The sequence below is a fragment of the Bacillus rossius genome, chromosome 3 (assembly GCF_032445375.1).
Source record: "Bacillus rossius redtenbacheri isolate Brsri chromosome 3, Brsri_v3, whole genome shotgun sequence".
Taxonomy (NCBI): domain Eukaryota; kingdom Metazoa; phylum Arthropoda; class Insecta; order Phasmatodea; family Bacillidae; genus Bacillus; species Bacillus rossius.
The window spans coordinates 77,844,349-77,859,804 of NC_086332.1; the positions used below are offsets into that span (position 1 = coordinate 77,844,349).

The window sequence follows — 15,456 nt, forward strand, 5'->3', positions numbered from 1 at the left end:
ATAGGCTATCATAAACTTTTGTGAAGAAGTATTTACTTGAAACCCCTCTACATTTGGCCTTAGTTTGAAAATTCAATAGAGATGATGTTGCAGGTATTGCAAATAGAAAATTGTGTTTCTTTACCTTTTAAGAGGAATGGTTTATATTCATTATTTATACCAAAAAAAAATTGGTTTCATATCTCGGTAATATGTAGTTTGGGTGGTCATTACAGTGCTGTACCCAGTTGGGAACCTGCAGAATTCATATCACACTGTTAGTAGTTCACAATGAAGGGAAAGTGTTGAAATGTGTTGAGGTGGGTCAGAAGTGTTCTGTGGGGGTTTCAGAGACTGAAACATGAGAGTATAAAACTGTGTGGTTGTTGCAGAGTGCAACGAGGACTCTGCTTCTGAACGCACTCTCAGGAGTGTGTCCCTGTCGACCAGGACCCCTGAAGCAGACTGTCCCAGCAAGCCTGCGCAGGGCGGGGCGTCCACCCCAGAGTACGTGAAGAGAACGGCCAGGCTGTTCGAGAAGACCACGTCACCAGCTAGCTGCCCGGCTGTGGTGAACGGCAAGAGTGAAAATGCGGATGGAAACTATGAGAAACTAACAAACGGTACCACGTTAGCAGCGAAGAAACCGTCGTACCTTGGTTTGGCCTGCTCCATAAGTGGTTACAGTGGGATAACAACGTACGACAGCAAGTTGCGCGAAGGATTCAGGTCTCGAGACCAGAGCCCCGGGAGGTTGGGTTTGATCGCGAGTAGGGAAGTGAGTCCGCTGCGACAGGGCAGCGACAGCAGCGAGGGGTTCACTGTGCATTCTGTGTGTGGCAACTATCTCGTGCCTCCAACGAAGAGCATCACTAGGTTTGCAGTGGGCACTCCAAGCTCTGTGTCAGATGGATTTATAGAACCTCAAAAGCCTCTTTTGCTCAATGATAAATTAAAACAAAATAAAAGCGAGGATAATTTTGTAAATGGTGTTGAAACATTTGACTCAATTATTAGTTTGGATTCTAGCATCAAAGTAAAAGACATGGGTGACAAAAGTACTGTTATAACTACCGATGGTTATGTGAAGAATGGTTCTCCTGAAATAACCCACGGCAAATTAATAGATGATGGTCGTAGGCTAAGTAAAGACCCTATTCCTCGTGAATCATTGTCTGATACAGTAGCTTCTATAAGAGAATCCTCGAAACATTTCATGTCATCAATGCTGTCATCTAGTTCTTTCTCGGCGATAAGCAGCGAGTCCTGTTTCGACAGGACCAGAGCAGAAGAACCGACTCGTTCTCCCATCACTCAGAGAAGCCACGAGGAGTCTGCAAAGTACTCTCCAGATACGTCGAAGACCGACTGGAAAAACTCCCTAGGCGCACCACTGGCGTCCCCGCTGAAGCGCTCGCCAGGGGCCGTGAGAGTGGTGGAGTTCACGTCGCAGACCAAGAGCTACGTGACGGCCGTGTCTGCAAATGGTGCCACGATACAGGCGAGTGCGTCAATGCCAAACCAGTGTGTGCGGGATGACGCCGGCAGTTTGTCGAACAGTGTGAACACCTGCAAGTCGTTCATCCAGCAGAGAGTGGAGCGCCTGTATGGGCCCGGAGCCCTGGCTCAGGGGTTCTTCATCCGCACGAAGGGGCTGCTCAGAGACCCTGACGACCAGGTAAACTCCACAGTCTTGCTTCAGCTACTCAAACTTCATTTTCCCCACAAACACTGTTAGTTTTAAATCATCTTCCATATTTTATAAATAAATATTGTGTGGAATGTAGACAGCCTATTGCAAGAATGGCATGTAAAATATTTTTTTCATACAGTATTTATTTGACAGCAATAAGTTACTTTTAGAAGCTAGAAGGTTTTCATCTTTAAGATAGATATTTTATTCTGCAATATGTTTGTTTTACATTCTGTAATTGGAATTGTTGGCCAGTTTTACAAACACTTATGTTTTACTTAAGTTGCAGTACCATGCAATGTTTCACCAACTAGGTATGTGTGATCTCTTGAATAGCCTCTATTTTAGGGGTTTGGAAATCAAGCCTGTGATGTTCTGTTAGTAAGTAAACATACACTGAGGAAAATTTTTCATATGTAAATATTGTAGAAGCAATTTTTTATACTGGAATAAATTTTGATAAGGTTATGAGATCAGCTAGTACCTCTTACAATGAAACCCATTGATTCATGTGTTGTGCATGTTGTGTCTGTTTAAACTTGAGCATTTAATGGTCATGCTTCGTTTTCGTCGGAGCATATTTTCAGACGTGTTGACAGGCATGGGCACTGTGCCAATATCTTGCATAATGAAAGGTCGCATTCAACATGAGAGAATTGGTGAGTTGCGTTCTTTTTTGGTATAAATAGGTGATCATCTTAAACAAGTAAAAGCTACATTGTTTCGTTTGAGGCATTTTTTAGGCTGAAGAGTTGCTCAGATAGTTTTAGTTTCATTTTAAGAGATGCCTTGAACACGTTTGGCTATGAAAAGAGATGCAAGCTTATATAACACTTTTAAACTTAAGTTTCCTGGTACACACCTAGTCCAGTTTTAACAGGTTTGGATGTTGCAGTAATTTTATTACATGCAACATTTTCAGAGAAACTTTGGTACATACCCTAAACTGTTTTTCTGATTGCATAGAGGAACAAGATCTATTTATTTGATAAAGTTTAACTTGACACTAGAAATGGGCCTCAAATATCATCATATCCTTAGTGTTTAAAGGATTTAATATTCAAGGAAATGTTTTGATGGGAAATATTAGAGCAAATAAAGTAAAAAATTCAACCTCTGAAGTTTGATTAGGTCAATTTATTTCCATGGTACCTATCATGTTACCATTCCCCAAGATGGTATATTTTTATTATTTATAAATAAAATTACAATATGTAACAATTCTGGAAACTTAGTTTGTGAAACAAACATTTAAAGTGTAGAGTGTTTCAACACCATAGTTAATGTTTTTCATTTCTGGTGCAGTATTTTATTTTCGGCCCTTGAGATCTAGATTCGGATTCAAGGGGTATATTTCAGATACTCTTTGGGATTCAAGGAAATTTGGATTTGACCCATCACTTCTTAACACTCATGCACAGAGCTTTTAGGTTACAGTGTACCTGGAACCACTTGGGTGCTAACTCTGTGCTCACCAATTAGTTGTTCCAGGGCATTGGAATGAACCTGTGATTCTCGCTGTATGACTAAGGATGAGATTTTATGGTTTTATTTTTTAGGACAATTTTATTTTTAAAACTGGAAATTTCGGTGATATTATGTAATTTTTATATGTTGTCTTTATTCATTTAAAAAATGAGTATTATTAAACAAGTACAAAACAAAAATATTTCTTAATACCTATTTTACCAAAATATTTTAATTTTGTTTGACACCTGATGCACTAATACAGTAAAATAATTTGTAATATGCATGTCTAGAACAACTACTCAGAAAAAAAATGTATAAATCGGCTAATTTTTGTGTGCTTGCGACATGTCATTAATTTTAAAATATGTTTCTAATGTAAGTGGTGCAAGAGTAAACAATTTATATTAATTTTTTTCCATTCCATTTAGGTTATACATTCTGGTACAAAATTTATGCTAAATAAATTACATTCAATGAATTTACATTGATTAAATATTATATTTTTGTGATTTGATTAAAGTTTTGTGAAATTTCTGATTGATGATTTTAGTTACATTTCGGTGCTAAATGATGTGTTAACTTGCATTTCAATGTTTATGTTGTATTAACATGTTTTTCGGTGTTTGTTTGGTTTTATCCCAATCCACCATATAATCTGGTCCCTAAATATGACTGATGTTTTAGCAATCATGGGCAGCTTACAACTTTTCCTTTGTTTCAATGGGATGTCCTCCGAAAATGACTAGATGTATACTAGTCACATTGTTTTTTATGAAGTTGTTTTAGCAGTCTGTGATACAGAGCAAGGAGGGTCATAGATAAATTTTTAAACTTGCATTTTGGAAAGGACCCAGTTCCCAGTCCTCCTCCAGCCTTTGTGATATTGCTTCTTTGAAGTCTTTCAAGGCAAATGCTGGTGTTTCTTCTGTCCATGGCTGATTTCCTATCAGTTGTCTTGACTTGTATGCATTTATCTTTAATAACCTTGCTGTAAAAATGTAAAATAGAAGGAAAAAATTGCATAATGCTCAGGTATGATAGCACTAAGAAGCAGTCAGATCTGTGGATCTAGGAAATTAATAGTTTCTGGATTAGCTACCCATGAAGTGTTAGTGAAGCATTGGAAAGTGGTGGTGTTTCTCAGTCGCTCTTCTGTGAACATGAAGCTGATGATCTGCAGAGACTGGTCTTCAGGCAGGGGATGCTCTGGTTGGTGGTTGGTTGGTATGTTGGTTTGTTGGTTGGTTGGCTGGTATGTTGGTTGGTTGGCTGGTATGTTGGTTGGTTCATTCATTCTCCCACTCCCACGAGGTGATCCAGGTTCTGTTCCGGAGCAGAGGAGGATGGGTTTCCTTTCTTTCCTTAGCTGTTCCAAACTCTTGGCTTGTTGTCAGACTTAAACTTTATCATTGAGGTTTGATCTCGCAAGCTGAGTTAGTTACTAAAACATAATAAATATGAAAGAGTGCTATGGGGATAAATGTAGTGATTGATGGTTGTCAGGTGTCGGAGGATGCGCTGGATGCGGAGGTGCCTGTCCGTGTCACCAGCAGCAGCCCTGCGCTGCCCGTGCTGCGCCACCTCAGGCCGGAGTTCCGCGCACAGCTGTCGGTGGCCGTGCCGGTCTCGCGCCGCCCACAGGACCAGCCGTGCCCGCAGGGCAAGGTCACCGTCATCCCTGTTGAAGTGGAGAAGTGAGTACGCGCTGCCCGTTCCTGTTGGCGTCAAGTGCTCGTATGTTTCCTGCAGGATGTCTGCTGTTGTCTATGAGATGTCTTCTTAAATTAAATAATTGTAATAGGTACACTTCCATGATTGTAGAAGTGTTACTGACAATGAAAATACTACTACTTCTAATAGAAAAACAGAAGTAAATAAATGTAATTTGGATTTTATAATCTTGTTCCCAATTCTTAAACTGATCACAGGAATAAAGTTAAAACTATAATTAGAAATATTGTGCTCGGGGAAGTTGATTGAAATTTTGGTTTGTCCGTAAGTTCCAAAATTGTGATGTTGCAGAGAGGGTTCCATACATTACGTGAAGGTTTTTGTTTACCATAAACATACTTCATATATATACATGTACGTACACACACATACACACGAGACGAGACACACGTGCGACGATGAGGGAGGCACCAGACGTTCTCATTAGTTTAAATGTAGAATCAGTTTTATTATGGACATAAACTTAAAATGATTATTTATCACAGTGAACTCTTTACAATACACTTAAAGCCTATATTAAAATTTATTACTCTTTTATATGCATAAAGTATAAAATTGTTGGTCTTTACAATACTAATCTTTTTTTATGTTGGGATATAGCATTACTTATTCTTAGTATGTTAAGGAGCTGAAAGACTTTGACATCTAAACAGATGGATTAGTAGCTGTAATAATGGGGTTTGGTATTGTTGAATGTTGGAACCCCAGAAATGGAGACAGTATGTTTTGGACACAGGCTAAACTATGAAATTATATTCTATGAGAGTTTTTTTTTATGGGGGAGCAACTTTCTGAATAGAGATGTATGTTCAGTTTAGGATTGTGCTAGTTTATCCCACCATCATGGCGCGAGGTTGGAAAGGCAGATTGATGAAGCTGTTTATTAGGTAATTTATGTAATATGTTATTAGTGTATACTTTTGATGTAAGGCTATCAGTTCTGAAGGTTTTTTACTTTATATAATAGCCAAGTGTAAAAACCCATGTTGAATCAAAAATGTAACTGTGTTGTTTTGGTATAGGTGATAACATATAATTGATGTGGTGATTAATACCAAATATTTTTGCACTGACTACAAAAATGTACTGTGGCACTCAAAGTTTTTAAAAAAAAATTTTGTAGGTATAAATATTTAAAAAAAAAATGATTTAAACAAATCTGTGTTTCAAGTGAGACTGCTAAAGCTTGCCTCTGTTCCATGGAATTTCACATGTCAATGTATCTTCATGTGCTCCAGCTGTGTCCCTGGCAGGTGACGTGACGTGGTTCAGGGCCCCCCACATGGCCGGTGCTACCGTTGCTATGGCAACTGGGCCCATGGGTCTAGGGGGCCTGCGAAGGAATAAAAATTAAAACAAAAAAGTAGACAATATCAAATAAATCATAGAAAACAATTAAACACAAAGGCCTAAATATAGTTACCGATGAAATATTACACCGGAGTAATATTATTCGGAATATGCTGTGTGTACAGAACGTGTCTGAATGTTGACAGTGCAGAACACCTACACTAATTTATTTGCCATTATTCAAAATCAATTTACGTCTACAATCGAAACACTGACTTAAAACTAGTTTTAATTTGTTTTAAAAATAATTGTGATAAGGTTAAAAAATATATAACTAAAACAATATGCATAAAGAAAAAAACTCTTTTATCTCTGTTAGGAAAAAAAGGGTTGGGGGGGTATCATGACTTCTAGCAACGGGGCCCACAGAATGATGTGGGGGGGTGTCTGACGTGGTTGTGTGTCTGCGCAGGCCCGTGCTGCAGCAGCAAGTGTCCGTGGAGAGCGTGCCGGACCTACAGCCTGCCGCACCAGAGGTGGTCCTGCCCGTGGACCCGCCCCAGACCAATCCTGACGATGCTGTCACCACAACCAGTGCCAAGGATGGGCACCACTTTCTCCAAGTGAGTCTGTCTTACATGCAACACTTTCAGGATCACTGCCCTGCCAGAGTAGAGATTTTGCTGATTATAGAATGTTAGTACCGTGTTTTATCGCATAATCGTCACACATTTTATACTAAAATCAAGTTTGAAAAGTAGGGGTGCAACATTTATGCGATAAAAATTTTTTTTTGTTAGGTAAAGTTATTCATAAAAAAACCCATTAATGAAAAGTATATTTATTTTAAAAAGAAAAAGGTGTACTATGCAAGAGCACTCCTAACAATTTATATTAATAATTCATTAACAAAAACCTTTCTTCAACTTTAAATAGAAAAACAAAATCTGTGTCACGAACGTAAGCGACTTGAATCTGTGACGTGAGTGTCATTCCATGTTAAATCAACACACACATTTTACCTCACATCTCAGGTTTTGATGAAATTTTGCACAGATGTTACCTCCATACAGACTAACAAAAATATAAAATTTTAGAATGATAGTATATCCATCCGTTTTGAAAATATTGCTTTGTAAATTTTCGAAAAAACACTCAAAATCGCACGACAGGCATATTTTAAAATTACCATAACTCTTCTCCAAATTAAGTTAGAAAGGTGAGACAGGTGTCATTTTGCAGCATTTGGTATGGCCTTTCATGTGATATGTAACACAATGTCTAGAAAAAAATAATTTACAAAATAAATTTTAAAATTTAAATTTAAAATTTTGGAAAAAGTGCATTTTTTATTTTATTTTTTTTAATTCTATACAAATTTTTGTACGAATATTAAATTGTCTACAAAGTTTCAAAGTGGAGAGTTAATGGGTTCATAGTAAAATTAATTGAAAACAAAGGCCCTTTTTGTCAAACCTCAGGTTAAATGTTGGCAGCAAAGGAAAGCATAACACAGAATACAGTAAAATTTTGTAAAATAAAAAAAAAATCAGATAATTATATTCTGTACACTGAAAGTATCTTAAACTGAACAATTTTTTTAATTAAATTTTACAGGGAATTTAATTTAAAATGAGAAATACTTTATGCTGAAGTACAATATATGCAAGATTCCCCTGCACAATAATTTAAAATGAGAAATAAATTGAAGAAAGGAAATTAGCACTCACATGTTTGATTGCAATTTTCAATTACAGTACTTGAAAAATTCCTCATTGGTTTTAAAGTGTCATTTTCAGATAGCACATAAATTCTTCCAGTTGGTGTCACAGAATTTACTGTACATAACACATCTGTGAGAGGAATCCATAATACATCTGGTTTCCCTGGATAAGAAAAGAATGATGGTCCAGCAGGGTGGAGAAATGTTACTTTCACTTCATCAATTTCTTCGTTTTTCTCCATAACATAAGCTAGCCACCAGTTCTTGTCATATACAACTGCAGTATAGCTAGAGCCACCTGTTTGCGGTGAAAATGAGTGGCAGATTTCGTCAATTTTTTTTGTTGAATTCGGTGTATTTTTCGTCATTTTTAAAACTAATTTCGGTAAAATTTTCATCGCTTTTAGATATTTTTTCTTTTTAATGCTTTTTTTAATTTATTTTTAAAAACTCAGGTAATTTGTGATCTTTAAAATTTTTAGTTTTATTGAAGTCATGCAGAAAAAACAATAATTTAATAATTACTTAAATCACCAGCACCTGGGAAAAGTCAGGAATGTTATATAGTTAGGCCTATGGCATTTCCATTTGGATAGAATTTCAGGAATTTAAAACCAGAATTGTTAAAAATATTATGAGAATTGTTTTATTCAGTTTTATTTAGGTACAGAAAGCACTTCAGTTCTTGTGTATTGAAATGTTATGCTCATTGACTGGAATTTAATTTTTTTTTTACAAATTTGTGTAGTTTCAAGTTTCTGTGAAAACAATAATAAAAAATCATGAAGTTTGTAAATCAATGGATGTTTTTAAAAGTAGGCCTACCTTCAATGTATTTGATTTAGGATGATCAAGTTTCTCTAAAGGAATATTGGCTTCCATGACAGCACAATCTGTTGACATAACAAATTCTTGTTTGTCTTCTTTAGCCTTTTTCGTGCGGGAAATTACGTCTGTGAGTGAAATCTGACGTTAAACACCTGACGTATTTGCTGCTTCAGATTGTTTTGCAGCTTGTGCGAACGCTTTATTCTTTTTGTGGGAAGCGCTGCCACTTATCCTTCCTGGCCCACTCAATGCGCACGTTACAATACTTCATGCGAGAATTCTTTCTCGCGGTCGTAAATTGTAACCACCATTCTAAACGTTTTATTTTGTAACATTACATTAAACCTTCGCGGACTACACGCAGTCGACAAAGCAAACAGTAAACAAGCAGATCTACGACTAGACTAAATAATCACAGAATAACAGCACCGCAAGACTCTCGACATTCGACTAAATACTACTAACCGAATAAATATATTAAATCGACGAATCGTTCTTGCACGTCCAGTAGGCAACTGTTGTAGTTGGAGAGCATGTTTCAACTTCACATTGCTCGCATTTAAGTTCTCAAACTTCGAACTTTCTCTTTGCACCTTACCTACCTAGCAACATGAACCTGAACCTAACCCGGTCAGACAGAGGTCTCGTAATTGCCACGTAAACAAAAACCAGTCGATTCTTTAGCGCGAACATAACATAGGAATGTATCGAGCGTAAGCAGTTTTCGTTATTCTGTTTGGAAATTGTAGTTTTTTGTGGACAGCAACGAGCTAGTTGACGAAATATTGATATATCTCACTTTAACACGGTCTTATCGACTTATAGCGCTCAATCGAATAAAAGTAAACACGCAAGGCCCTTTACCGTGAGCTGTGGCTGAAAAATGCCATTCAGCTGATATGTTGAAGTCTTGCTTGTGAAAACACAAATTGATGAAATTTTTCTTATTTTTATATTGGGCAGCAGACCCATCTGAAAAGTAAAAGAACTTATGAGGAACGTTTTTAAATTTTGTAATCAAAAAAGCAATCAAATTTCTTTGAAATGTGTAAACAGCAACTGTATTGTGCTCTAGGCAGAAAGAAATTACAACGTAGTTCAAATGTTCAATTCTTTTTTCTCCTTTATAATATATCACAAACAGGTGAACTGTGGCATGTCCCTTAGTCCAGTGGTAAGTCTGGGCTTCATCTTGTACAACCATACTGTAGTTTTCTGAAAAGTCGAGTGTGATGGCAAATTCAGATTCTTTTAAATTTTCCTTTAAGTGATTCATGAAAGAGGTCTGTTGTTTTGCAATAAAGTTGTGGCGGACTAAGAGTGACAGCTTGTCGCAGAGTAAATCTATGAAATCTGCTGATGATTTCTGCAGTGTCTTTAAATTGCAACGGTCAACTGAAATCCACTGCCGAAATGTGATCTTTCGTATCAGGTGCTCTTCAAATGACTTCTCAAGGACGGTCCGTATTGCTGCAGTTCCAGGACAATATGTACATTGTCCAATATTGCAATCTATTGTTGGTGGATTGCGTACCATTTTTGGTAGGCAATGTTTGTAGGTTTTGAATTCTCCATTTGTTAAATCACATATCTTGCATTTTTAATTATCAATTTGACATTTTGATGGATTGTACATACATACACTGCATGTGTCCCACTAGAACCCGCTAAAATACAATGCTTTGGACGAAGCTCCGCAAATTTTGAAAAACCTATTTTAATATTTGGAAATTTCTCCTTGAATAAAGTGTATCCCTCTTTCAGATTGCACAAAGTAAGTCTTTTTGATATTTTTGATTTATATTTATTAGGTTCAGTGACTATTATGCAGTCTTTAACACCAGGCATCGCTCTACTGACTTCATCATTTTCATAAAATATATGGACAGCTTCAACTACATCTTCTGAGAGGTGTTTGCCTGGTTTGGGGTTAGGACTTTCTAACATTCCTTTTTCAGCAAAGAGTTTTTTTGATTGTCCTACCATGTAGTTTGGCGCATCAAACTCTCACATTATTTTTCTAACTCCCCAATTTGGTAGTAAACAGGTTAATATCATTAACTTCTTGCTCCTACTAGTTGAACTCAAGAAATTGGCTTTGAGGTTTTGCAAAACTGATTCCTCTAAATCTTCAACATCATCCTCAGAGAAATTATCTGGCAACTCAAAAAGTTTCCTTTTGATTGTGGAGTCAATTGTTTTAATTTTTCTGGTTGCATAACTTTTTGATTTGAATTTTTTCCTATTAATAGGAGATTCTCCTAGCCCTTGTAGTGAAATATTTAATGAACCAATCACCTCTGAGGATGCAGAAAAACTGGGATCTTTATCAGAATCTGAACTTGATTCGTTATCCTGGTGAGTAGAAGAAGCAGCAGCAGCAGTTTGTAATGTTGTAATTTCTATTCTACAGCTATCACAAATTTTTGCTCCCTTTGGCAATCCAGAAAACAAACTGCACATCCAACTAGTAACATTCCTTAATTTTCTTTTTTCCCTAATGTTGTGATTGCCTTTTCTTAATGGATTAAAACACCATAACTTCAAAATGATTCACTGAGGGCCATTTCTGACTGTAAACTGCCCACCTTTTCATAGGGTTTCAGTCACTATCATGATGAACACATTATACTCAAGTCTTTAAAGTTGTTTGCAGTTTGTATTTTTTCAATAGAGGGAATTTATATCGTTTAAAACTAATTTATGTTATTTGTAATAATTGTTACTTAATGGGAAAATATTTTTGCCTGGAGTATCGAAAGTATCAAACTGAAAAAACAATACAGAATTGAGTATCGAAAGGGTGGTATCGTCCCACCTCTACTTTAGAACTATTAAAGAAATGTATGTTTGCTCCCAGCTACAGTACTCTCAGAATGATTGTGTAGCACTTCAGGGAAAATTTGTGACAAAAAAAAATTGTTTACTTCCTGAACATGTATAACTGTGTAGACTTAAGTTTTAAAAGCTATGATATATAATTTGAATGAACTTGGTTCATAGAGTAATATCATTTTTATCAACAAAATTTGTTATTCCATGACTATATATTTTCTCTTTAATTTACTGTGTATAATTAAAGGCCATTAATTTGTTTTGAAATCTTTTCTTTTAAGAATTGACAAAAAAAAATTTTGTTTATAGAAAAATTTGCATTTTAGAACATTTTCAGTACACTTTTGACCAACTGAAACAAATGTGATTATTAAGTCTTAATTGAAAGTATTAATATTGTCAGTAGTACACATTAAACGAAAAATTATTATTTAGAATAATTGAATATTGATTTTATACAATTATTGTGCAGCTGGACATTGAAGTGAAATATTCTTGTCAGAGTTGGATGCTGAGGGATCCTTCATTTGAAATGATTTTCAATTGACAGACCGACTTAAAGTGGTTTCAATTGTGATACCCATCAGTGCTGTATCGACAAGAGCTTATTTTCAAAATGGACTATTTTAAATATCTGATGGATAGTTATTCCTATAGCTACTTAAGGAAACTCTGTGAACTTAGGTTGTACTGTGTAAGGATAGAAGATTGGTGATTATTTTACTACTATTAATTGTCATGTAGGGTCAGAAAACTAACACACCAACTACTGCGTTTCCGGAACCATCATTTAGAGAACACTTTTCAAGTCGAGCTCACATTTGTATGATAAACAGATGAATACGTACTACTAAAATACTAAAAAGCTATTTTTAAGTTATACTCCATGCTGTAGAAACCAAAAGGTATGTAAAAAGAATTCATGTATGAAAATGTTAATGTATTTGTCAACTATTATCATCCTGATTTTCAAATTCTCATAGTAAATGTGATAATTCTGATTATTACATTTGAATTTTTGTTTGCTACATATTTATGTATTGCCACCATTTTACAAAATAACTTTGTGCTTCTATCTCAGTATACATCTAGGAGATACCATAGTAAAGAGTCCCATTTTGTTCGCTCTTGGATCTGACCTAGATGAGATATTTGTGACTTCACTTACTCAATACAGACAGGTACAAAATAAATTAGGTTGCAGGTATTGATTTTTTTGGTTAACTTTAACATTATTGCAAGCATATTGTCATTTTGTTTTGAGCTGAACCAAGTTAGTGTTTGGTAATCAGTGTCACTATGTTCCGAGCTGTTTAAATGATTTTAGTGGGAATTATAGATATTCATAATGATATAAGTTTGGGAATAGTTTATTTCAAACTTGGCATAATTAGTACCTTGCTGTATTAATATGCTCCGATTTTTGCACTGGCACCCGCATTTATTTTTAAAAAAATTAATACAGTGTTTTCTCGCATAATTTTATTCTAAAATCAAGTTTGAAAAGTAGGGGTGCGACACAGTGTTTTCTCTCATAATTTTATTCTAAAATCAAGTTTGAAAAGTAGGGGTGTGACGATTATGCAAGAAAAAATTTTTTTTGTTAGATAAAGTTATTTATAGTGATGGGATTTTCGATACTTCGATACCTTTGATACTTGACGGTATCGCAAAGTATCAAGTATCGAAACTGTAAGTTCGATACATTTTTTCGATACCGGAATGCTTGTTCATTTGTATTGAATTAAGTTTTGAGTCGCCATCGTACAAAATACAAATACAGTAGAACCTCGTTTCATACATTTCCCCGTGTCATACGCCGATTAATTTTGGTCTCGCCGAAAGTACTATATTTACAATGGTTTACTTTCCCGGAACATACACTTATAAAATCATTAATTTCCTGTTTCATACGTTTTTACGAAGCGGAAAAGTCCTAAAATTTACAAATTTTTTTGTTATATTCCTCCTGATAAACTATGTTTTAATGCTTTTTATTTTGAAAAACGTTCATTGTTTACCTTTGCAAACGTAAGAAAATAACTTTATCGCACCATAGATATGGATAGTATAAGGAATACTGTACACTTCGCTAATAGCATCTATGGCCAGCATCAAGCGAGACTAGTGGCGCAAACTAGCAATGATTATGAAAATGGTGCACGTGCTTTACCAAGGCACGGATCTCATATTTTGTGCATTCATTAATCTTTGAACTGAATATACCCGTTTGTTATTGTTTTCTTAAGATCGGATTGTTTTGTATTTTACGTTTCTCAAGTTGAAATTTTATTGAAAATTGTTCTGTTGCATAAAGTTGTTTGTAAAATGAAACAAACAAGCAAAAATTTCTGATTTTCTCTTTACAAGAGCCTAATTTTTTTAATTTCTAATTTAGGCTTGGTGACTTTTCCCTCATTCCAAGAAAGGACTTCTTAACATTTTGTAAGGCCACTGTTTCTAATGCAATTATTTACACATTATGTATTTAAGTTAAATCTGACATTGTGCTAGTATGCTATATTGAAAAAATATTTTATATTGCCATTCCCTTTTCATACACTTTCCCGCATCATACACCATTTTTGTGCCCTCTGTTGAAAAGTGTATGACAGGGGTTCTAATGTACTAGAACAGCTTATTAGCCGTAATTATGATAACCAATAGGCTTACATCAGAATAAATTATAATGATATAAGTTGTTACTGCAACTTGCCAATAGTAAACAAACAGTAAAGTAAGGTTAAGTTGTTTTTGTTTTGTGTTCAAGAAGTTACGTTTTTTGTACGTAACACTTCTGACATTGAATTCACAGGAAATTTGAAGAAGAAAAATTGTAGAAATATTGAGCACACAAAACTCACATTAATTGACTCCACTCGCAATCCGTCGCAATAGTAAAAATAATTGGCACCACCAGCGCGAACTATCATTGTTTGCGGAAATTTTATTTAAGAGAGCGCTATCTTTATTTACATTTGTTCGCGGTAAAAAAAAGTGTACTGGAAAATAAAGGGTTAACTCTCTTGGAGATACATAGTTTGTATTTTGCTTTTATTTTTTATATTGATTTTTATACTCAAATCTTTAAACTTGTTTGCAGTTTGAATTTTTGTAATAAAGAGGGAATTTATATAGTTTAAAACTAATTTATGTCATTTGTAATAATTGTTTTCCTGGAGTATCGAAAGTATCGAACTGAAAAAACAATACAGAATCGAGTATCGAAACTGTGGTATCGTCCCACCTCTAGTTATTTATGAAAACAAAACCCATTCATGGAAAGTAGGTTTATTTAAAAAGTGATGTTTAAATGAGCACACCAAACAATTTAAATTAATAAGTCGTGCAACAAAAATCTTCCTTCAACTTTAAATAGAAAAACCAAAACTGTGACGCGAACACAAACCACTTGAATCTGTGATGTGAACTAACATGTCGTAGTACACACTTGCCACGAAAAAATGTGGGCCATCAAATGTAGTTAACTCGGCAGATGACAGAGAGCGCGCGTTGCAGGAATTGGCGAGATTACGATATTCGACTACGGGACGCAACATAACCAAACACGAACGATACCAACTGGCGCTTTCTACATTCTTGTAAATGTTACATCGTGACGATGCAAACGAATAGATAAAGGTAATAACGTTTAAAAACTTCTTTAAAAGAAGAAAAATGTACACGTCCGACAACTTCGTATTTCCGTTAATTAAATAAGTACAGTGAAACCTCGTTACTACGAGAGCTGACGATGGCGGAAAAAATTCTTGCAACGAGTACTCGTTATAACCGAATAAAAAAAATTAAAGTGAAGTTAGATTCTGGACCTTCCAAACAGTCTTCAATTTCACACCGTAACTTGAAAACGGTGCACTATAGTGAAAAAACGTATTTAATAAAAGTT

At 35.4% G+C, this 15,456-nt stretch overlaps 1 protein-coding gene across 1 annotated transcript in view; it reads left to right on the top strand.

Annotated features, from left to right (window-relative positions):
* Positions 1-15,456, top strand: part of LOC134530941 (uncharacterized) — a 43,839-nt gene that overhangs the window by 12,079 nt on the left and 16,304 nt on the right. Inside the window, exons 3-5 of the mRNA XM_063366273.1 lie at positions 372-1,657; positions 4,646-4,836; positions 6,636-6,786. Of these exons, the coding sequence (XP_063222343.1) occupies positions 372-1,657; positions 4,646-4,836; positions 6,636-6,786 (1,628 nt within the window). The remainder of the gene's footprint in view (positions 1-371; positions 1,658-4,645; positions 4,837-6,635; positions 6,787-15,456) is intronic.